The 22,617-nt window shown below is 23.8% G+C and overlaps 5 protein-coding genes across 15 annotated transcripts; 3 read left to right on the top strand and 2 right to left on the bottom strand.

Annotated features, from left to right (window-relative positions):
* The first annotated feature begins 26 nt into the window (after nucleotides 1–26).
* LOC122853145 (cytosolic carboxypeptidase-like protein 5) lies at nucleotides 27–5,124 on the top strand. 3 transcript variants are annotated; one of them, XM_044153431.1, is made up of 9 exons: nucleotides 27–271; nucleotides 661–814; nucleotides 909–1,183; nucleotides 1,256–1,875; nucleotides 1,936–2,346; nucleotides 2,416–2,623; nucleotides 2,700–2,861; nucleotides 3,941–4,151; nucleotides 4,241–5,119. In XM_044153431.1, the coding sequence occupies exons 2-9, from the start codon at nucleotides 703–705 to the stop codon at nucleotides 4,555–4,557; spliced, it is 2,316 nt and encodes a 771-aa protein (XP_044009366.1). In that variant the 5' UTR covers nucleotides 27–271; nucleotides 661–702; the 3' UTR covers nucleotides 4,558–5,119. The 3 variants fall into 3 exon arrangements, 2 of the variants coding, with proteins under 2 accessions (XP_044009366.1, XP_044009365.1); XR_006373891.1 differs by lacking the exon at nucleotides 4,241–5,119 and having other exon boundaries at nucleotides 30–271; nucleotides 2,700–3,784; nucleotides 3,941–4,039; XM_044153430.1 differs by having other exon boundaries at nucleotides 32–271; nucleotides 3,941–5,124.
* Nucleotides 5,125–5,307: 183 nt separating this feature from the next.
* LOC122853143 (U-scoloptoxin(05)-Sm1a) lies at nucleotides 5,308–7,753 on the top strand. Of its 2 annotated transcripts, XM_044153428.1 has the most exons (4): nucleotides 5,681–5,726; nucleotides 6,031–6,186; nucleotides 6,489–6,635; nucleotides 6,857–7,753. In XM_044153428.1, exons 1-4 carry the CDS (start codon nucleotides 5,684–5,686, stop codon nucleotides 7,069–7,071), a joined length of 561 nt encoding a protein of 186 aa, XP_044009363.1. In that variant the 5' UTR covers nucleotides 5,681–5,683; the 3' UTR covers nucleotides 7,072–7,753. The 2 variants fall into 2 exon arrangements, with proteins under 2 accessions (XP_044009362.1, XP_044009363.1); XM_044153427.1 differs by lacking the exon at nucleotides 6,489–6,635 and having other exon boundaries at nucleotides 5,308–5,726.
* Nucleotides 7,596–15,471, bottom strand: LOC122853141 (coronin-2B-like). 6 transcript variants are annotated; one of them, XM_044153421.1, is made up of 12 exons: nucleotides 15,208–15,318; nucleotides 13,021–13,197; nucleotides 12,901–12,940; nucleotides 12,192–12,389; nucleotides 11,130–11,246; nucleotides 10,730–11,044; nucleotides 10,411–10,635; nucleotides 10,121–10,330; nucleotides 9,919–10,036; nucleotides 9,625–9,848; nucleotides 9,213–9,281; nucleotides 7,596–8,865 (listed from the first exon to the last, which is right to left on the bottom strand). In XM_044153421.1, the coding sequence occupies exons 2-12, from the start codon at nucleotides 13,047–13,049 to the stop codon at nucleotides 8,680–8,682; spliced, it is 1,731 nt and encodes a 576-aa protein (XP_044009356.1). In that variant the 5' UTR covers nucleotides 13,050–13,197; nucleotides 15,208–15,318; the 3' UTR covers nucleotides 7,596–8,679. The 6 variants fall into 6 exon arrangements, with proteins under 6 accessions (XP_044009356.1, XP_044009355.1, XP_044009357.1 ...); XM_044153420.1 differs by lacking the exon at nucleotides 15,208–15,318 and adding an exon at nucleotides 13,306–14,143; XM_044153422.1 differs by lacking the exon at nucleotides 15,208–15,318 and adding an exon at nucleotides 13,457–14,143.
* A 66-nt stretch (nucleotides 15,472–15,537) lies between these two features.
* LOC122853142 (eukaryotic translation initiation factor 4B-like) lies at nucleotides 15,538–18,411 on the top strand. Of its 2 annotated transcripts, none has more exons than XM_044153425.1 (9): nucleotides 15,538–15,896; nucleotides 16,219–16,338; nucleotides 16,434–16,621; nucleotides 16,702–17,290; nucleotides 17,362–17,648; nucleotides 17,714–17,861; nucleotides 17,939–18,053; nucleotides 18,120–18,195; nucleotides 18,278–18,411. In XM_044153425.1, exons 1-9 carry the CDS (start codon nucleotides 15,887–15,889, stop codon nucleotides 18,341–18,343), a joined length of 1,599 nt encoding a protein of 532 aa, XP_044009360.1. In that variant the 5' UTR covers nucleotides 15,538–15,886; the 3' UTR covers nucleotides 18,344–18,411. The 2 variants fall into 2 exon arrangements, with proteins under 2 accessions (XP_044009360.1, XP_044009361.1); XM_044153426.1 differs by having other exon boundaries at nucleotides 15,595–15,896; nucleotides 17,365–17,648.
* A 496-nt stretch (nucleotides 18,412–18,907) lies between these two features.
* On the bottom strand, nucleotides 18,908–22,457 carry LOC122853140 (exocyst complex component 6). Of its 2 annotated transcripts, XM_044153416.1 has the most exons (5): nucleotides 22,276–22,382; nucleotides 21,870–22,184; nucleotides 20,193–21,746; nucleotides 19,558–20,121; nucleotides 18,908–19,491 (listed from the first exon to the last, which is right to left on the bottom strand). In XM_044153416.1, the coding sequence occupies exons 2-5, from the start codon at nucleotides 21,977–21,979 to the stop codon at nucleotides 19,368–19,370; spliced, it is 2,352 nt and encodes a 783-aa protein (XP_044009351.1). In that variant the 5' UTR covers nucleotides 21,980–22,184; nucleotides 22,276–22,382; the 3' UTR covers nucleotides 18,908–19,367. The 2 variants fall into 2 exon arrangements, with proteins under 2 accessions (XP_044009351.1, XP_044009352.1); XM_044153417.1 differs by lacking the exon at nucleotides 21,870–22,184 and having other exon boundaries at nucleotides 18,930–19,491; nucleotides 22,276–22,457.
* Nucleotides 22,458–22,617: the final 160 nt, after the last annotated feature.

Below are 22,617 nucleotides of genomic sequence, written 5' to 3'. Positions count from 1 at the left end.
ACTCTTCTTGGATTGGTTAAATTTTTGCTCCTCCATTTTGGCTACTTAATTCGGAGCAATTCGGAGCAAAAACAAAATAAATAAAAAAAAAAACAAAAAAAACAAAACGTCAGTGCATTTGCAATTTGCATCAATCATCATTAACTAGAAAAATGACATAAAAAAATATTTAAATAAAAAAAATAGATGTGCAATTTAACAATTAATATGGACCAATAAATTAACAAGAAATTATGTTTTTTATTTTATAAGATATTTGCATTTAAATAAGGTAAAAAAAAAATATACATCAGCCTTTTCTTTTTTGATACTTGTCATATAAAATAATATAGGTATATAAATAAATAAATTTAATATCAATATATAAATAAATACAAATTATAATTGAGTAAGATAAATAAATAGAGAATGTATAATTTGTCCTTGTTCATTAACAAATGAAAATGAAACATATTGACATATATAGATTAAAAATAAAAGATTAATTCATTAATTTAAGACATAAATATTATTTATAAACATTTGACATTGTCAATTTGATTAGCTGTGAAAGGTTGACAATTAAATAAACTATCACTATAAATTATCCTTTTTATCTAAATTATTTTTCTCTATTTCAAACTGTCATTTATTAAAATATAATATTTTTTTGTTTTTCAGTTTAATAATTTATTGATTGATTGGTAAAATTAATTTATAAAAATGGAAACAACTATGCAAGAAATTCCTTGTGGTAATTGTATTTTTTATAATAATTTTGACTCTGCAAATTTAGCTAAAGTTGAACCAGTCAAACAGCTTGATACAACAAAAGGTAATTTTAATAATCATTTTTTTTTTTTTTGTTCATTTGACATGTCGTAAATAAACGTGTTTGTTTTTTTTTTAATTATTATAATTAAATAAAGGTGATGGTAAAAGTCCAAAAACAAATGACAATACACCAGATTATGAATTTAACATTTGGACAAAACATGATTGTCAAGGAACTGAATATCAAAATACAAATAGAACATGGTTTTATTTTGGTATCAAAACACCAACAGCTGGTTCATTAGTTAAATTAAATATTTTAAATCTCAATAAACAATCTAAAATGTTTAGTCAAGGAATGTGTCCAGTGATTAAAGTTGTACCTGGACAACAAAATTGGGAGAGAATACGTGATAAACCATCATACAATGTAAAGTATATTAAATAAAAAAAAAAAACAAATGTAAATTAATATAATTAAATGATTAATAACAATTTTTAGATGGATCAAAAAGGTAGTGAATTTACATTATCATTTACAATAAAAACAACTGATAATTTAAAAGCAATAACATTTCTCGCTTTTACATATCCATTTACATATACTGAGCTACAAAATTATTTAAATAATATCGATACAAAAATAATACAAGATTCTAATAATACTATTAAAAATTCTGACAGTATTTATTATCATCGTGAATGTGCAATTAAGTCTCTAGAAGACAGAAGACTTGATGTTATAACAATAAGTTCACATCATAATATAACAACTGAGTATGAAGATGATTTAAATGGACTATATCCTTTAAAAAATGAAAAAAGATCTTTAAAATTTAATGGTAAACGTATTGTATTTATAAGTGCACGTGTACATCCTGGTGAAACACCATCAAGTTTTGTATTTAATGGTTTTTTAAATTTTTTACTTAATAATGATGATCAAATTGCTATTCTATTACGACGTATTTATGTATTTAAATTAATACCAATGCTTAATCCTGATGGTGTTGCACGTGGACATTATAGAATGGATACAAGAGGTGTTAATTTAAATAGAGTTTATCTTGATCCATCACCAATTGATCATCCAACAATATTTGCTGCTCGTAATCTCATCAGGTAAATTAAATATTGATTAATCAATTTTTTTCTTGTATTAATCTATTTTATTTTTTGTAGATATTATCATAATTTTTATCAAGTTATTGAAGATGTTAAAAATGTATCAATGGATATTAAAGTTAATGAAAATGATAATGAAAAAATTCAAGAATCAAATGGAATTTGTAGTCAGTCATTAGATAATAATGTTGATGATGAAAATATTGATGATTCTTGTTGTTATAAAAATATTTCAACAATTGTTGGTGTTGATAATAATTGTAAAAAAAATTCTGAAGATTCTGGTATATATCTTTATGTTGATCTTCATGGACATGCATCAAAAAAAGGTGTATTTATGTATGGAAACTATTTTGATGATCCAGATGATACAATAATGTGTATGTTACTGCCAAAATTAATGTCAATAAATAATTCAAATTTTCATTTTACATCATGTAATTTTGCTGAAAGAAATATGTATCTCATGTGAGTACTAAATATACATTATATATTTAAAATAAATGATAAATTAACTAATTACATTTGTTTTTATAGTGATAAAAGAGATGGAATGTCAAGAGAAGGTTCAGGACGTGTTGCTGTTTATAAAATGACTGGTTTAATACGTAGTTATACACTTGAGTGTAATTATAATTCTGGTAGACTTGTTAACAATGTACCAGCAAGAGTTAGAGATGGTATAGCTAAACTTCAAAGTCACATGTTTGTACCACCAAAATATACACCAACTGTATTTGAAGAAGTAAGTTTATTATCATCTATCAAATGGATAATTAAAAATTAATATTTAATAATTTTTTTTGCTTTAATTTATTAAGGTTGGTGCTGCATTGGGTCCTTCAATTCTTGATATGACAAATAGCAATCCAAACAGTCGTTTGCCTAACAGTCAATATCGATCATTGAGAGGTGTTAAATCATACTTAAAATTAACATATGTCAATAGTTTAACTGGCAGCATCAGCAGACCACGTCTCAAGGTAAAAAATGATAGTACTGAAAATATTGTTGATATTGAAGTTAAACAGTGCTCAATATTTTAATTTATAATCAACATTATTATCATACAAAATTTCTTTATTTTTTTAAAACATATTTTACATTTTTTTTTTTTTATTGTAAATAATCACATTTTTTAAACATTTAATATTTATTTTTACTAAAAAAATTAATTAATTGACTAAATATATTTTATTTGACGTTGACTTGAAAGTTTTAAAAAAAAATATATAATACAATTGTTAGGATTTTAAATTTTAAAAAATTCTATAAAAAAACATGAACATTGTGGTTGTGATTTTATTGATAAATTTAAAAAAAAATAACTGCATAATAATAATTATCTACCCCTTTACGTGTGTTGATTAATATAATGACAATTAATGTGTTCGAAAATTAAGATAAATATGATAATAATATATAAATTTAAGCTAAAAAATCGACTTCCATTGTTGTGTAAAATTAATAAACAAATTGCCATTTGTTTTTATGTATGTAGTTTATTGATATATATCAAAATGAAAAATATAATAAAATATATTAATATAGATATATATGAATGAAAAAAAAAATAAATATTTATCTGTTTGTTAATAAAATTCAAAGTCTTTTAGCACACAACTCGTCTTTGTTTTGTGTTTTTTTAATTTAATGATAAATTATTATTTATTTGCTCCTCAAAGTGCAGACATGAATGTCAAAATTTATAAAATAAAACAGCAATGTTGTAACAGCTGGCTGTTATTAAAATAATAATTCAGCAAGTGCAAAAAGTCTGAAAATTTATTATTCATTTAAACAACTCAAATCATACTGCACACAAGCAATTAAAATTTTGACAATCATGGATCTACACCTGTAAATTAACAAAAAAAAAATTAAAAAAATATAAGAAACTAAATAGGTAAGTTATGGAAAATAAAAAAATAATAATATAAAAATATAATAGCCGAGTGTGAGAAAAGGCTTTGAATAAATGTGAAAGTAAATTTAAAAATTAAATAATAAAAAAACATAAATAAAAAATAAATTAAATGATAATTATTATTATTTTTATTAGCCTATGTCGAATGCTGATAATTTGGGAATATTAAAAGAAGCAACAAATTCAGAAGAATACATAAATGTCATAAATAATTCATCAATAAATCAAGATACACCAAAAAAAAAATTATCATTAAAGAAAAAAATGCAAAATACTGTTGCACTTTATACTGCTGTTAAACGTATTAAAAGTGGACGTAAACAAATACAACAATTAAGTGATAATCGTAAGTCAATAAATAATCAACGTATTAATAAAAATATTGATAATAACAAGATAATTAAAAATATTAAAAATTCACAATGGAAAATAAAGCCAACGTTACAGAAAAATTGTCAGAAATTGGAAAAACAACAGATGAAAATAACATCGAAATCACAACAATCAATAGAAAAAACAAATTTAATAAAACAGAATACAAAGAGATTGAAAATATCACAAAAAATAATGAAACCGGAAATTGGAGAATCATCAAAGACAATGAGCAACGAGGAATTATTGAAAAAACGAACGAAATCACTGATATTTCCAAAATTAAAAAAACAAATAGTAAAGAAAGACAAACAAATCTAATTCCTAATCAATGGGAAAATTTAAATGTTCCTATTTTTCTTCAGTGTGTCATTATTTAATATTTTTTTTTATATTAAAATATGATTCATCAAGTTTTTTTTTTTCATCCAACTAACTCTAAATTTCTAATTAAAATTATTTATAATTTTTTTTATTTTTTAACAAAACAAATAATAATTTTAATTATCTATTTTTTGTTTTAGAATTTTTCTTTGGTTGTTAAAAATTTAAAAATATTATGAGTGATTATTTCTGTGATAACAAAATCATGGTATATTATTGACTAATAATTAAAATTATCATAAATAATTAAATTACAGTATAAAAAAAAATATTTAAAATTACAAAAATTTAAAAAAACAATTTTTAAACGTGCAATGTTATAATTTTATCTTAATATATAATATATAAAATATTTAATTGATAATCATTTAAATTGATTTAAAATCAATACAGTTATTCGAAATTTAAATTCGAAATACTTGAAATTAGCTAAAAAAAAAATGAGAATAAAATAAAATGTTAAATAATAATTTTTGACTAGCTCAAGAATTTAAATAAATTAAATTAATAAATTATCATATGATCTTGGAAAAAGAAATGAAAAAAAAATCTTAAAAAGTGAATGTGTTACTATTTTTGATGATTATTATTTACAAAAACATCTGTTAAAATTTTGAAGATGATTCTTACTCAATTCAAGTCAATTAATTTTACTTTTTAACAACTTATAATTTTTTTTTTTTTTTTTCATTATTTTAATATATATAAATTAGATTTCTCTATATGATGATTTATTCCCCCCACTGTAATGTGGGCGGTGTCATGTACATGACGCCATCAAATGACTTGGTATTGCCTTCATGTATTTTCTGTTGATCACGCATTTTTTAATAGTAATGTATAGTTTGATATATATTATAAAGGTGTACACTATAAAGTATAAAACCTATTCATAAACTCCATCACAATATAACAGTCAAATATACTTTTCATTTTTTTTTTTTTTTTTTTTCTCTTTTCGTTACCTGAATTCAGGTGAAACCGCCAAATACATTACAGCTGAGTGTATTAACATTATTTCGATTTTTTTAATTTTTTTATTTTCGTTATAATTTTGTTAATGTTTACATAATATTAATTTAAAACAAAATGGTATCATCAAAAAATATTCATTGTTATTCAATGATTTTATTGGGATATTTTCTACTTGAATTTATTACACCAGGTAAGATCAATTTTCTAATATTTGCTTAACTATTAAAAATATAAAAAAACATTTTTTTTTTTTTTTCTATGAGCGTCGTTTGGGTGCGGTCAAAAATCAGCGGCAAAATTTTATTATTTATTTAAATTTATAAACAGGTGGATTAGATATTTATATAAATTTTTAAATTTTTTAAAAAAATTATTAACAATATTACAAAATAATTGTTTTAAAAATAATTTAGAATTTATTTTTTTCTGATATATTAGTTTTATAATTTTAATTTATTTATTTGTGAAATATTATAAAATATATATTTTAATAGCTAGAGGAATTAATTGCTATCAATGCAGCAGTACAAACAACGTTCATCCATTTCAGTGCAATGAATATATGAGTGAAGATATTGACATATCACCAACTGATTGCAGTGATGTTTGGGGTGCTAAATATTGTGTTAAACATGTTGGAAGATTTGAGGGTAAAAACTATCATCAAAACGAAACAAACATAAATTAATGTATCATAATTTAGCTAGGAAAATGGGCTGCTGATTAATCATTAATTGTACTAATAAAATTTTAAATTATCATGATAAAATATAGCTTTAAAAAATAATATATTTAATTTACTAAATATCTATGCTATTGTTGTTTTGTATAATATTTATTTTATCATGATTTTCATGACATGAATATTTTAACAAATGGTGCTTATGAATGACTAATAAATACTAACAATAAATACATTTTTTTTTTTGTTAATTAATTTAAACTAATTGAGCCTGGGGAATAAAATGCTATCAATGCTCAACTGAAAGTGAATGGAAATGTCAAGATGCAAGTTTGACTGTTGAAGCACTTCAACCAACAAGCTGTGATTATCTTGATGGTGCAAAATATTGCATTAAAACATCTGGACGTTATGGAGGTTCATTATCATCTAATCATTAATTTTATTTACACATTAATTAATACTAATTAATAACTATTAATAATTAATAAATACTCTCACTTTTTTTCTATAAATAATCATTTTTTTATTATCTATATTTTCACAATTTAATTTATTAATTTTGATACATCAACAACACTTTAATTTTATTTTATGATGTATTATAAATTTTATATATATATTTTTTTTTTCATCAGGTGGAGTTGGAACAAAAAGATTTTGTTCATCAGCAAATTTAGGAAATGATTGTCATTATACAAACACAGCTGGTGATGATCAAAATATTAAATATCGAACTTGTATTTACACTTGTGACAGTGATGGTTGTAATTCAGCAACAAAAAAATCTACAAATATTATTGTATTTATCTCATTGTTAATTGCACCAATAGTATATCTCTTTCAGAGATAGAAAAAAAAACTAAATATAACAACAACAAAAACAAAAATTATTACGATTCCGTCCAGAACGTACCAAACATAATTGTATTAAGAAGATTTTATAATGCTTTTGCACCATTTAATATTTAACAAAAAGCACACATGATATTTACAAGAAAATTATCAAAGTATATTAATATTAATATTTTAATTGTTAGTTGATAAAAAATTAGTAAATAATATCGATGGGACCAGTGTCTTTTTTTGTAGAAAACAAATTATTATGTACAAAGTTAAATTGTCGAGCAATTTGATGTAAAAAAAATTAAAAGAAAAAACAAAGAACATGTCTGTAATTGACTTTTTTTATTTTTTTTTTATTTGATTATTATTATTTTTTAAGTTACACATTAGTTATATCAATTTGTACGTACAAATACTATTTTATTTTGTGTATAAAGAGCCAGTAATTAATTGTAAAATATTATCTTATTTTTTTTTTCTTTTTGTAAGTTTTTATCTTGTTCATTTTGTCCTATTTTCTTTGGCATTAAATTTTTTTTTTTTTTGTTTTTATTTAATACATTTAAGGCATCTGTTGTTAGACTATAAATTATATGCCTAAGTTATTTATGCGATATATTATTTTGTTTTTTAAAAATTTTAAAGTCTCACCAATTATTGGCACATTGGCAAAATTTGTTTATTTTTTTTCTTTCAATATTTAAAATTTAGTTTCATAAATTGACAAAATTTATTAATTTATTTATGTCATTCAATTTTATTTTTAATCATTGAAAATATGATTTTATTTTTATTTATGAATATATCATTTAATCACAACTATTTCAGGATATTTTTTTTTTTCGTTTTTTATATATTAATTTGTTATATTAATTGTTTATTGTTTATGAAACACACACAGTTTTAAAAAATGAATTCGCATTAATTTTACAAAGGCACACTAAATCATTACTGTATTTTTTTTTGTGTTTTGAAATTTTATAAAGGACTGAGATATGCAGACAAAATTTGAAAAAAAAAAATTATTTGCACACATACGTATATAGTTATAGCTAATTTTTATAATATCAATTACATTGAGGTATGAAAAAATACATACAATATCTAAAAATACAAAAAGATGAAAATCATTATTTAATTTACAATTAATTTAATTCGAAAAAAAAAAAAGAAAAACGATATAAAAAAATAATATCAACAGTCAAATTAAACATAAATTTAAATAATTATTTGTAAACAATTTGATTGTTTAAAACAATAAACATAAACACAATTAATTCATTAAACAAATATGGAAAAAAAAATTAGTAATAATAATTGGGAATGAGAGTTTGCCTGAAGGCTGGCTCAAGTTTTTTTTCAAAGAAGAAACAAACAAAAAAATTTACAAGTTTATACACACATGTGTTTTTGTACCAATTATTTTTTTGTTATTTAAAATTTAATAATAATAAGAATAATAATAATAAAACATTTACGATAATTTTGCAGGTTTTCTTGTTGATTGATCAGCAAAATTAAGTATATATTTGGTAAATTTTATCTCCACAAATATTACGTTTATCATAAATAAATGATTGTTGTTGTTGTTTTTTTTTATTGGTCGTTTCAAATTTTAATGTATTTGAAGTTTTCTTATTTGCTCTTCGAGTTCTTTAACACGTCGTTGACTAGTTGTTAGTTGTAGTTTAACTAAACGAAGTTCTTCAGTTTGTCTTGCATAAACAAGACGTAATTCAGCTTCATTATTGGGAACATCAATTGATTCATGATTCTTGTTGTCATTCATTGATGTATTGTGCTAAATAAAATATAAAATTCTAATGATTTTGATGTATTTATTATTTACTATAAACTAATAACAAAAACATTTTTTTTAAACTACAAATAGCTATAGGAATAATTGAGAAAAATTATAAATAAAATAATCATTGTCTTTTGGATAATTTAAGTATAAAGAGTTAAAAATTTAGATAAGTTAGAAATTAAACAAATAACTAACAAGTATAAATTTATAATTTAAAATATATAATTCATAAAATGTTAAATAAAAATTCTACAATTTAAATTATTCAAAATTTTAATTTAGATATTGGTTTGGATTAAATAATTCTTCTAATGTCAAAGGGTTAAATTTTGTTATCCTACCTTGTTGGTTTTCATATGGACTCCAAACTTGCTAACGAGCTCATAAAATGGAGTGCTACATCTTGGTGTCTTGGTAGATGGACCATGCAGTGTTAGTGTGTTAGATAAACGCCAAAAAATTGAATACAAAAAAAAAAACAAAAATACCTTAGTACTTGATATGAAATTGTTTAATTGTTTTTTTAAAAAAAGACAATTTTTTAAAATATAAATCACAATTTGTTTAAAGCAGATATTTAAAATTAAAAAAATCAACACAAAAAAAAACCCAAACACACAAAAAAAAAAACACAAGTTTACAAAAACAATATTAATGTGAATTTAAAAAAAAAATATAAAAAAAAAAAAAACAATGAAAATCAAAGTAAACAATAAATAAATTAATAAATAATTCGAAATTTGATTTTTTTACCTGAATATTAACATTTCCAAAACGTTGTTGTAATTGATGAATTTTAGTGCTTTGATTATTTGATGTTTTTTGACTTTTTTCAATGTCAAGTGAATCAACTGATCGATAATCTGGTATTGTTTCAGTTGAAAGAAAAGCAAATTTTTTCTTTGTATTAACATCAGCAGCTGGTTGTATTTGTGGTGGTTTATAAACTCTTGGTTTATGAGTTGTAATTCCTCCACCTATTTATAATATAAATAAATTATTTAAATATTTTTATCATTTATAAAAATTGTAAATAATTTTAATTACCAGTTTTTAATGATATCAAAACAGGCGGACAATTCATTCCGCTGATCCAATCTTTTGCTGATAAAGCAGGAGTTGTACCAACTGTATCAGGATATAAATCCTCTTGAAATTGATCACTCTAATGGCCAAAAATAACATCAACAATTAAATATGAAAATTTAAATAATATTATTGATAAAAATAAGCAATGAATATAGTTTACCTTACGAGGAACAATCATTGATATTGGCTCACACATTCCTCTAATTGCATGTAGCTTATAAAATCTAAAAACTTCACATGCACTTGTTGTTATTCCTCGCTTTGGCATGACGCCAAGACCTCTTTGAGGATTACCAGATATAAATTGACTTAGATAATGTATGTAAGGAGCTTCATTGACAATTTCATAGTATCTAATATTTCCATCACCCTAATAAATTAAACAATCAATCAAACATAAAGAAAAATTAAATTAAAATGTATTGATGATTTTTAATAAATTGTACTTACTTTTCCAGCAAGATAAACCATATTAGTATCATTATCACAAAATGGAAAAACAATACCACTTGATGAATCAATTGTTTCACATGTTAGTGAATTTGATAAATCATGTTGACTCCAAACAGCATACTGTCTGTCTGAATGACGACTAAATCCAGTTGTCAATAATCTTCCTGAATCACCAAGAAATATAACTTTACTAGCTTTTGTTCCACTGTGACATATTCCTTCCTAAAAATAATATAAAAACACAATTTTTAATAAACAAAGATTTATTAAACAAATTTATAATGAAAAAATACTATTATTTTTATGAAAAACTTACAGAGACAACAATTCCTGAACGAGGTTCAAATACTCTTAATTTTTTATCTTTACATGTTGTTGCAAGAAGACTACCATCTCTATTTAATGACATACTATAAATAACATCTGGATGATGATCAATAATATTAATAGCTTCACCACGATTAATATCCCAAACAATAATTAAATGATCAAAACCAGCACTAAAAATTACACCTTCAGCAACTGGATGCCATTCAATATATGAAACTCTACGTTTATGTCCTTGAAGTTCAACTAGCCATTCAGTAAGATTTCTTGATAGTCCAGCATCAGGTATATGCCACAATTTAATCTTAAAGTATGTAATTTAAAAACATCATTAAAATAATCATCATTTGAATATGATATATGTTTTTTTTTATCATTAATAAACTTACAGTACAATCATCAGAGCAAGAAGCAATGACATTGTCATTAAATGGATTAAATTTAATATCTAAAACTGGACCTTTATGTCCGGTAACACGATGTGCATTAAAATCCAATCTACCAGTCTGTAAATAAATCAATTTTTTATCAATATAAATGTAATTTTAAAGGAAAAAAAATGTTTAGGATTTTAGAAAAGTCCAAATGATATTGAGGAAAAATTAAATAAAAGTTGTTGAGATATGGCTCAAAGAATTTATGCGGATCGATTAACATCAAGAAATAGTAAGTGAAAGTTCGTGAAGCATCGTCGGAGAATAAAATATGACCGTGAATTCGTCGAGCGTGAGACTCATCCTATTTTTTTTTCCATTACTACCATGCAACAACTCGTCATATATTTAAATCTTATTGTTATCTTATTTTATTATTTTAATACATCAATTAAACATTTATTTGCAAAACGAAAGTATCTATTTCCGTGTGTAATTTACTTCCGTGAAGAATAATAGAAAAAATAAATAAAATTATTAATCATACTTGAAATTTTAATTATTTCAAATTGTTTTTTCATTATTTTTTTTGTCTTATTCAGTGTAGACAATTTGTAAAATATAAAATATGTTAACTAAATTAAAAAAATGTCTATATTTTTAGAACTTTATAAAGGTAAAAAAAAAAAAAAGAGTAGTGTTAAAAATTCCAGAAATACGTGAGACTCAATGGACAGCATGAGCAATGAGACAAAAAAAAATATTTCTTTATTTTTAAATTGTTTTTCTAGAGAGTTTGCTGTGTACTCTTCCAAAACTGTCCGTTAAAATTTTATAAAAATTTGACAATATATTCTAGACATATTAAAAAGTCTACAGATAAAATTTCATATGTTAATAATTATTTTTAAAAAAGTTATCAATTTTTAAAGAGCGATAAAATAATAGCCCGCTTAACGTGCAATTTGCAGATCACCCGCTAAGTTTTAATGGCCCACTCACTAATGGCAATTTAATTTTTTTTTTTTTAAATAACTACAACATGTTAATGATTAAAATTACAATGATAAAACTTACATGGTCTAGTGGGATGACAAGAAATGCACCACCACCAGCAACTTCAGTAACAACTGCCAAAAATTTTGGATTAACACAACAAAATTGTGAATCATGAGCGTTCTTAGTTATTTTAATATTATCATAACATTTATCACGCTTTGCTGGTACACCATAAACATGACGAAATTTACTGCTTCGTACACCTCGAAACCATGACTAAAAAAAAATATTTAAAACAAATTAAAACTACAATTAATTTCGATAATTTTTCAATATAATTTTTTACAAGTAAATATCTCGATTCTTTTTTCAATTTTTAAATATTCATATGCATGCTTAAACTCAGTGAAATTAACATGAAATAACTGGATATAAATAAATAAATATTCAAAGAAACCATGCGATTGAATTTTCTATCATAAAATTAAAATACCAATTGCCTATTTTTTTATAAAACTCAAAAATAAAATAACAAAAATGCTGTGCTATTATTTTTTAAATATCGATTGAAAGATTTTTTTTTTTTTCCATTGTTTATTTAGTTTTTTATTTTTTTTATAAACATCCTCATTAAACTTTATTGATTATTACGAGAATAGATAGACCTCGACCCCAATAACAATTATTTAAAATGAATATTTGATTATTATTTTAAATAAATTAAAAAATTCGAATTTTTTTTTTCTCTATAGAAACGTGATTATGATAGTAATATAAATAACTTTACCTGTTTGTCCTTGGTCATACTGACTTGTGTTACTTTATCACTGTTGTCAGTAACCATGTGTATGATATTTATTTAACAATAAATTGATTATTTTTTTCAATAAAAAATTACACAACTCACCGGTACAACTTCAATACTTCAATGTCCATGCAATATTTTTTTTTTTCTAATATTTATTAATTAAACCAAAATTAATTAAAGAAAAAAAAAATGTAAATAATAATTTTTTTTATAACTTGGAAAAATACTTAAACATCCACTTTGTTATTTTTTTTCAAATCTTGTAATTCCTTTTTACTGAAAAAAATAAAATAATAATTAAAAATAAAATAAATTATAATTAAAAAAATAGATTATTAAAAGAAATAAATGATAAAAGTTTAGATGATGATAAATATTTTTAACCGATTTTTTAATAAATTTCGTTAAATTGTTTTTATAGATATGATAAAAAAATTTATCTATAAGTTAATGATTAAGTCTAATCGCAACGAGCTGTCGAGAGTGACTAACAGACTGAAGTTTAAAAAACGAAAAAAATAAAAAAAACAACTACAGTGTAGATGAGACCCCTTCTTTGTCTGACAATATTATAAGTTATAACTGGGAACATCATGATATCAACACAGAACACTCACATGAAAGAGTATAGAACTCACTTATTCAACAAGCAAACTGAGTGTAAACACTGAATAAAATATACAAAAACTCACTTACATATCATGAGTTTAATTCTGTAACTCAGGTCAATGTTATTCATCTTGTTATTTTATTTTTCAAGCTTAATTCTTACATCCAGACAAATCATCAAAGTAAATATAGAATATATTAAGAAAGTGCTGGATTAAGATTACTATCATAAATTCTACCTGGTGAAAATGTCACCAATATCTTGAAGAAAATAAAAAACAAGAATTTTCCATTTAAAACTTGTTTTAAAAAGAGGATTAAAAGTGAGATTTTAAAACATTGATAAAAAAAATTCTTGGTCATTTTAAAACCTGATGGATTTAATAGAAAATTTTTCTAAATATTTTTATCAAAAGGTGTTTATTTTTTTTCAACTCTAGATTTTTTTTGACTCTATCTGGCTCGATGTTCTGACTTTAATTAGATGACTTTACGAGATAGTTAAATGGAACACAAAATAGTCTTTTTTTTTTTTATATTTATAAGATCAAATTGCACATCATTTGCTCTCGTTTTTTTTTTTTCTATTTGTTAACAAGAGCAGTATGAAAATACTAATTAAATTAAATTAATTTTAGCTTTATAATTTTGACGAATTAATTAAAAACAAATGATTTTTTTAGAATAAAAAAATATATTTTAAAATGAGTCTGTAAATTCATATGGATTCTTGAGCTCCAAATATATTTGGCGGCTAATTTGATACTATTTTATTTTCATGATGTTGATTGTAATTATTAATAGACATGTTTTTTTTTTTTACTCAATTAAAAATTGAGCACAATTTGGTTTACATTTAATTACCCAGTTTAATTATTCGTAAACAAAAAAAAGCTTTGTATTTTTATTTCAATTGATTAAATTTGTTATTTTTTTATTGAAATAAATAATACTAGAAATATAAATTTCTATAAGAAGATTAATTTAAATGAAAGTTACTGATTTTAGTGTCAGTGAGAAGATTGACAAACGAGCTTTCTAACGATTGATAAAAATACCAACAATGACAACATGTTTCTTGGCTTATTTTTGCAATAATAACTTTCATGATTAGAAAAAAAAAAATAATCATTTTGATGTTATACTTGATGTTTCAACAACTTTTACTTTGACCAAGTTATCTCTAATGATTTATAACATGACGTCTAATGACTCAGTGAGTTAATTTAATAACAAAATCATTTTAATTTCCATTTGAGAGTTTTGTATGTGTGTTTGTTGAAGCAGGAAAACTAAAAAAATATTAAATGTAGCATAAAAATTTGTACAAGTCATTCAACTCTGATTCAGTGTTGATTTAAGTGTCAACCAGACAGTGCTTGACAACAATGATTAATTTATAAAAATAAAATCATGATAAAGAATAATTACTAGTAGAAAAAAACTGACAAAAGCTACAAATACATTTAGAAATAGATACAAAAATAAATGACAAAATTTAATTGAAATTATAATGATAATGTGTACCTAATAAATCATCAAGTGTCAATAAAAAATAGTAATAATTTCAGTGCATTAAACTGATCTAACAGCAATTTGATTGTTGATTTTTTAAAAATATTTCAAGACAATAATTTAGATTGATTTATGTATTTTTTTTTTTTGTAAATATCTTACTCGTTCACTGGGTTTATAGCAAGCCCTAGCGTCAACCATATTGCTTAACAAGTTGAGAGCATCATCCTTGTTTTTATCATCCTTATATTCAGCTTGAATTTCTTCTTTTACGCCAACCATTTCACGTTCACGTATATTATGACCCATAAATTGTCATGCAAAATTGTTTGATAAATAATCCGTTTGCTTATCTTTTTTATATTTGTTTTGGACGCGTTGCTGTTGTCTATTTTTTTCCAATAATATTCAATTATATTTTGTGAATTTTGTATTGCAATTTGCAATTTATTTATTTTTTATATAGGGATGTTTTTTCTAAAGCCTTAATGAATTTTACTACGGGTTGCGCAATGTCATGCGCTAAAATTAAATTTTTTATCAATAAACATTTTTTTAGTTTGATTTATTGGAAATTTTTATAAATAAATACAATTTTTTTGGATATTAAATTAATTATAATATTATATTATTATTATTGATACTTGAAATTTTTTATTTTCTTTTTTTCTATGATAAAAATTTATAGGGAAATTAATTTTCATTAAAATTTGACACGTTTATGAAGGAAAAAAAATTTCGTCTTGTTGAAAGATCACCAAGTTGATCGTGTCCGTGTGCACCCGTAAAATTTTATCACAGATTTGGAATTTCTGATTTCTCAGAAATCAATTTTGCAATCATGGCTTCACGTAAGTTGTTAATATAAATTTTTAATTATTAAAATTTGAATTAAAAAAATTAAATAAAATTTTTATTTTTTTATAATTGAATATTATTAAGTTCATTTTTATTTTTCACATAACCAAACATATTTTAGATTTTTGCCGTTAACGTTGAACATGCTGCCCAAGCATTTTTTTTATCCTAATGATTTTTCAATCTTGGAGGGAATTGCATCATGATATTAAGCTTATTTTTTTTTTCATTTAAATAAACTGATTAATCTTTGTTTTGTTCTAAATAACAACAAAAAATTCATTGAGTTTGTTTATGTTTTGTTGTGACGTTTAGGTAAGAAGGGCAAAAAAACTAAAGGACAAACAGTTAACCTGACAGAATTTTTAAGTAGTGGTCCTCCTGTTGTCCCTTTAAAGTCAACCAGCTGGGCTGATGATCCAGATGATGAGTACGGTATGTATATCATTGAAATGTCAAACAATAATAATACACTTGTTATCAAACAATAACATCAACAATAACATCAATATTAATTAAAAAATGTTTAGATAATGGTTCATATATGCCAAAATCAAGTAAAGAACCAGTTGTTTTACCAACTGCACCAAGAGCAGCAAGAGGACCAGGTTTTGAAGATGAAAATATACCACATAATCCTCCCTATGTTGCTTATATATCAAATCTACCATATGATGTTGTTGATGAAGATCTTGAAGAATTATTTCAAGACATGATGGTAAAAAATATTTATTTTTATTTATTATTTTACATCGAGTTTAAAATGAAATGTAAACAAATTTGTTATTGTTAATTTAGATATCAAATATACGTCTTCCAAAAGATTCAACAAAAGCTCGTGGTTATGGATATGTTGAATTTGAAGATCGTGATGGTTTAATTGCAGCATTATCAATGGCAAATACAATGGTTAAAACACGACGTGTTAGAATTGATGTGTCAAATAGTAGCAATGAAGAACGTCGTGGTGGTGGACGTATGGGAATGAATCGTGATAATAATCGTCGTGATGGTTATGATGATCCTGAACGTACATCTGGTGATTGGCGTAGTAAGCCAAGAGAAGAGCCATCAGGTGGTAATGATGATCGTTTTCGTAGTCGTGGTAATTTTGATAGAAGAGAAGATCGTGAAACATCTGAAAGCGACAATAAGCCTGGTGGTTGGAGAGAGGGTGACAGAAGTACATCATCATTTAATGATAAACGTAGTTATCGTGGTGGTGGTGATGATGACAGACGTGGTGGAGGAGGAGGAAGATTCACAAATGATGAAAGACGTGGAGGTGGTGGATTTAGAAATGACAATGATTGGTCTCGTGATCGTAATACTAGTTCATTTGGACCACGACGTGATGGTCCCCGTGATGAACCACGTGATGAACCTTGTAAGTTTAATAATTGTTTTTTAATTATTAATTTAAATCCATGTATTTTTATTGTTATATTAAATTTTTAGCAGCAGAACCACGTGAAAGACAAAAATTAGTATTGGCAAAACGTACTAAACCCGTTGAGCCAATTATTGTTATTAAGCCTGAAGAAGCTGAAATTATTGAAGAGCCTGTTAAAGAAATAAAACCAGCTCCAAAAAAACCAGCTGCTGATATATTTGGTGCTGCAAAACCAGTTGATACAACTGCTCGTGAACGTGAAATTGAAGAACGTCTTGCTAAAAGTAATGCTGAAAAAGCAGCTAAAGAAGAAACAACTGAAAATAAAACAACATGGGGACGTCGCAATGGAGTAAGTTTAATTTTTCTTATTATAATAATTTAAATATTAATTGTTATAAATTAATTTATTATTAGGAGGGAGGAGGACGTGTTGATCGTGAAAAAGAAAAACCAAGACCAACATGGCGTTCTGATGAAGATAGAAATGACAGACGTCAAGATAATCGTCATACAGATAGACATGACAGACGTCAAGATAATCGTGGATCTTCTGGTCGTTCTGGTAAATTTTTTATCTATTAAAATTAATTTTATTGTTGTTAATTAAGTTAATTAATATTTGATTATATTATACTTTAGATAATCGTGGTGATTCAAGAAATGACTCAAAAGTAAACACTCGTCATGGAGCTGGACAATCACGAGGTGGTGGTGGAGGTGGACGAAACAATGATTCTCGTGGTCCACCTGAAAAGTAAGTTAAACATTAATATTTAATTTAAATTGAATTTTAAATAAATAATAATTATTTTATTAATAGGGAACGCAGAGAACGTGAACGTGATTCACACAAAGAAGATCCACCAATGCCAAAGGCAACTGATCAACCAACAGTCGTAAGTTTTCCTTAAAATTGAAACAAAAAAAAAAAAAAAACAAAATAAGCATTAATTATAATTGTTGAATTATTCATTTTAGAACTTTGTGGCTTCCAACAAGTTTTCCATGCTACCAGAGGACGTTGACCCAGACATTGATGCTTAGTCCAACACACTCATCATAGAAGAAGAAAAAAAAAAAAAAAAAGAAATAATAAAATATCCCTTCATATTGAGAACAAACTTAATTGAAAAAAAATGTGCCACCAAATTTTTTTGTTGGTAAAGTTTACAACATAACTAATAATATTTTTTTTTTTTTTTTTTTAAATTTTAATTACACATTGATTTTATAATTTTGATTATTGAACATGGCTAATACTAAATTCAAATTAATTTTTACTATTTGTTTATTTTCATTTTCTTATTATTATTAGTATTTTTTTTGTTATTCTATTAATTTTTTTTTGTTTGTTCAAAACTTCCCAGCTTGTATTTAATTTCTTTTACAATTTACCTATTATTGATTGTTCTTTGTATGTATTCATTGATTTATTCGTATCTTGGTGGTTGATTTATAATCAATGATTAGCTTATTTATAAGAAAAAAATTAAAAATTCAAAAAAAAAAACGAAAAAAAGTATATATAAATAATGAAATTCACAAATGACAAAATAAAAAATTAAATAAAAAAAAAAAATAACGAGTCATGAAGCGCAATCATAATTATTCCAAATAAATATGTAAACAATTTTTATTTTTATTTATTTTTTTTTTTTTGGAAAAAGAGTTTATAATGTTATCGAAAAAAAAAAAAAAAAAAATGTACAGTTTGAAATGAAATATCAGTGAAAACATTAATTAAAAATTTGTCAATATAAAAGGTGAAAATAAAAAAAAAATACATTAATCTTGATAATTTAAATTATTTATTATTATTTAATATTAAAATAACAAATATATTTAAAGAAAAAAATGTTATTTTAATTATATAATGATTTTTTTTTCAGTTTAATTTAAAAACAAAAAAAAAAATCGTCAAAGAGTAAAAAATAAAGTTGAAAAAAAAATTAAAATTATTTATAACAAATATATATAAATTTTAGATGAAAATTAGCTTGTAATTTATGTTTTTCTTTAATGTTTAATTAGGTAATCTCAATTTAAAAATATAGGTAATTTTTTATATTTATTGTTGGGTTGTTTGTGCCAGTTGTCGTAATTGTTTAAGCACAGTTTCAAGTAATTTTTTCTTATCTCTTTCGCTTTTTTTTAATACTGAAAATACAGTTTTTTTATCTGATTCACGTAATCTGTAATTGATAATATATAAATTAGATAAAATAATAGCAAATATATCAACGAAATTAAATACATACTTTTCAAGTAACAGCACAGCCATGTTTGGTGTAACTAAATTATACTTGCTTGATTCATGTCCATAATCATGAAAATAAGTTGGCCAATCCCAGCTCATAAAAAGATCTAATAATTGTCGTAATTGTAAAAAATATTGTAATAATACACCCTCTTGTAGTCCAGCAACTGGTTCAGATGCAGCAAATTGTTCACATTGTATTGTATCAAGATTAATTTGTTGTAATGCACCCATTGATATTTGTTTTAAATCATCACAAATTAATATATCTAATATTGCTTTAGCAATATGTGAACATGCTGATTTACATGCAACTTGTGCAACTTCTTCTGGTAAATTTGTAAAACATGTTAATGTACTTTGAAGAAATGCAATAAGATCAGTTATAAAACCTGATGCATGACCTTGTGGTTCAGCTAAATTCCAATCATAATTTTCAAGTTCAATAAATTCATCTAATTTACGTTCAAGTTTATCACATATTTGTTTTTCAGCATCATCTCTAGCAACTCTAAACATTGTTGATTTAACACCAGCACAACTTAGCTGTCCTTCATGAGGTGTTCTATATGAAAAATACAAAAATTAAACATCCAACTATTTATGAAAATTAAATAATAAATAATTTTGACTTACCCAGTTATATTTGATACAAATTCTTCAAGATATTTAGTTGATTTTTCTAAATAACCAGTATCAATAATAATTTGTACAACTTGAAGTAATGCCAATGATGGTTTACGAAATAATGATGATAAACAACCACTAAATGTTCTTGTTAATAATAAATTAGTTGATTTTGTAATCATTTCATCAATTTCAGTTTGTGTTAAATTTAAATCTTCAGAAAATTTTAAACAAGCATATATAAATTCTTTAACTTGATGATAAACTTTTGGTACCATCATTGAAAATGGAAATTTTTTTGGAAATATTAATTTTTCAACATCATCATTATCATCATGATATGGAAATGATTGTATAATATTATTATATTCATCTTGTGTTGTAACTTGTATTGGTAAAAAATTATCTTCATCAAGTATATCACGAAATAATTGTACCCAATGTTGCATTAATACTTCATTATAATGTACTCTTATTTCTTGTAATAAATCCCACAATTGTCCAACAGAATAACCATAATTCCTCAAGGTTGTATTAAATAACATAATTAAATTTTTAATTTTAAGTATTAATGTTGCATCTGTACAATAGGCTGAGTGTGTTCTCAATGAACTTATTATTTTCGATAATGCCATTGACCATAGCTCATCAATGTATGAACGTGTTATTAAACCATTACCAGTATTTAATATATGATCTTCAACAACAAAAAAACCAACAATACCATATAAATATGATTGATAATCACTTATATTTTCATGCATATTTATTGGTGGTTGAAGTACAAGACGAGCTTGTTGTTGACGTTGTATCTGATAATATAATTTAAATGTATCACATTCTTTTAGTACAGTATAAATATGCATACATCTATAAACTGGACTAAAATCCATTAAATCTTGGGCACTTAATTCTTCTTCACCTTCATTAATTGTTAATTTTTTTTGTAAATTTTTTTTTTTTTTTTTACCAATTATTTCAGCTTCATTAACAAGTTGTTCAGCACTATGTTGCATTGCAACTTGTCCAATTTTTGGTGAATATTTTCTAATATTTTCAAGAAAATCACGTAAATCAGTCATTGATGCATCTTTTATATTTTCACGTAATAATGGTATTTTATCTGTTATTTGTGATGAAAATCTATAATTTTTAACTTTTGGAATATCATTATTTTCTAATTGTTCAAGTGTTTTTAGTGCTGGATAATAACGTTTATCTTTTAATTGTCTTTGTAATTTTGCATATGCTGCTAATACTGGTAAACATGTTGTTAAACTATCCATTGCTGCAGCAATATTTGTTTCAACTTTACGTGATTTAACAAGTTCTTCACCTTTTTCAATAACTTTTCTTGTTGATGTACTTATTCTACTATCAAGTTCTAATATTTCTGTATTTAATTGTTGTACTTGTGTTCTAACTTGTAATAATTCTCTAATTGAATCAATAAAACCTTGATAATGATGATTACACATACGTTCAATATCTTTATCATGACTTTTAACACGTTCATCTAATTTTTCCATAAATTTTTCATGCTCATGTCCATCATAAATTGCTCTGTAATTAATTTTAAATTCATTAAAACACCCTTTATATATTTAACAACAAAAAATACGTTTACTATCATTAATTTATTATTATTATTATCATTTTATCAATAATTATTTGACATTATTTTACCTGATAACAAGACCAATACTGCTTGTATCATTTGATTCAAGTTCAATAAGTAAATGTTCATGTTTTGGAGCTATCATTGATGACAAAAAATTCAATGCATTTGTTGTCATTATTAAAACTACTTTTTTAAAATCACCATCAATTAATTATATCAATAATTAAAATAATAATAATAAATGTAAATTAATGTTATTGTAATGAAATTTGATGACTCAATGTTGTTATCAACCCTTGACATGCGCTAAATTTTTGCATCTGCGTAGAGGGTTGTTTCAACCCCCGCGTAATTCAACAAGTTTTATGAATAACCACCCTCTTTGATAACAATTAAAATTGATTAAATAAATTTTATATTAATATCAAAAACATAATATAGATTAGGAAATTTATTAAAATAAATTTATACCTGAATGTTGGGCCTAGGTAATCATCAATACCCTCAATTTCTTGTATCAAAATTTCGTGATTTTGCATTTTTATTGTTATTAATATAAGAGATAAATAATTAAAAATATTACTATTTTATTAATAATAATCTAAGCTGTCATTTTTATGTGATACAGGTTTGACGTAACATTCTGTTTATAAACTTTGGCTCTCTCTCTCTCTCTTCTCTCTCCTCTCTCAATAGGAAAACAATCGGTAATTTATCTTGTGAGCATTTCGAGGAGAGAATTTTATTAAATTTGTTATTATTTTTTTTTAATAACAATATTAGTTTAATTGTTATTAATTTAACAAGTACTTT

Source organism: Aphidius gifuensis, linkage group LG3 (assembly GCF_014905175.1).
Source record: "Aphidius gifuensis isolate YNYX2018 linkage group LG3, ASM1490517v1, whole genome shotgun sequence".
Lineage (NCBI taxonomy): Eukaryota > Metazoa > Arthropoda > Insecta > Hymenoptera > Braconidae > Aphidius > Aphidius gifuensis.
This window is presented reverse-complemented; position numbering and strand designations above follow the sequence as displayed.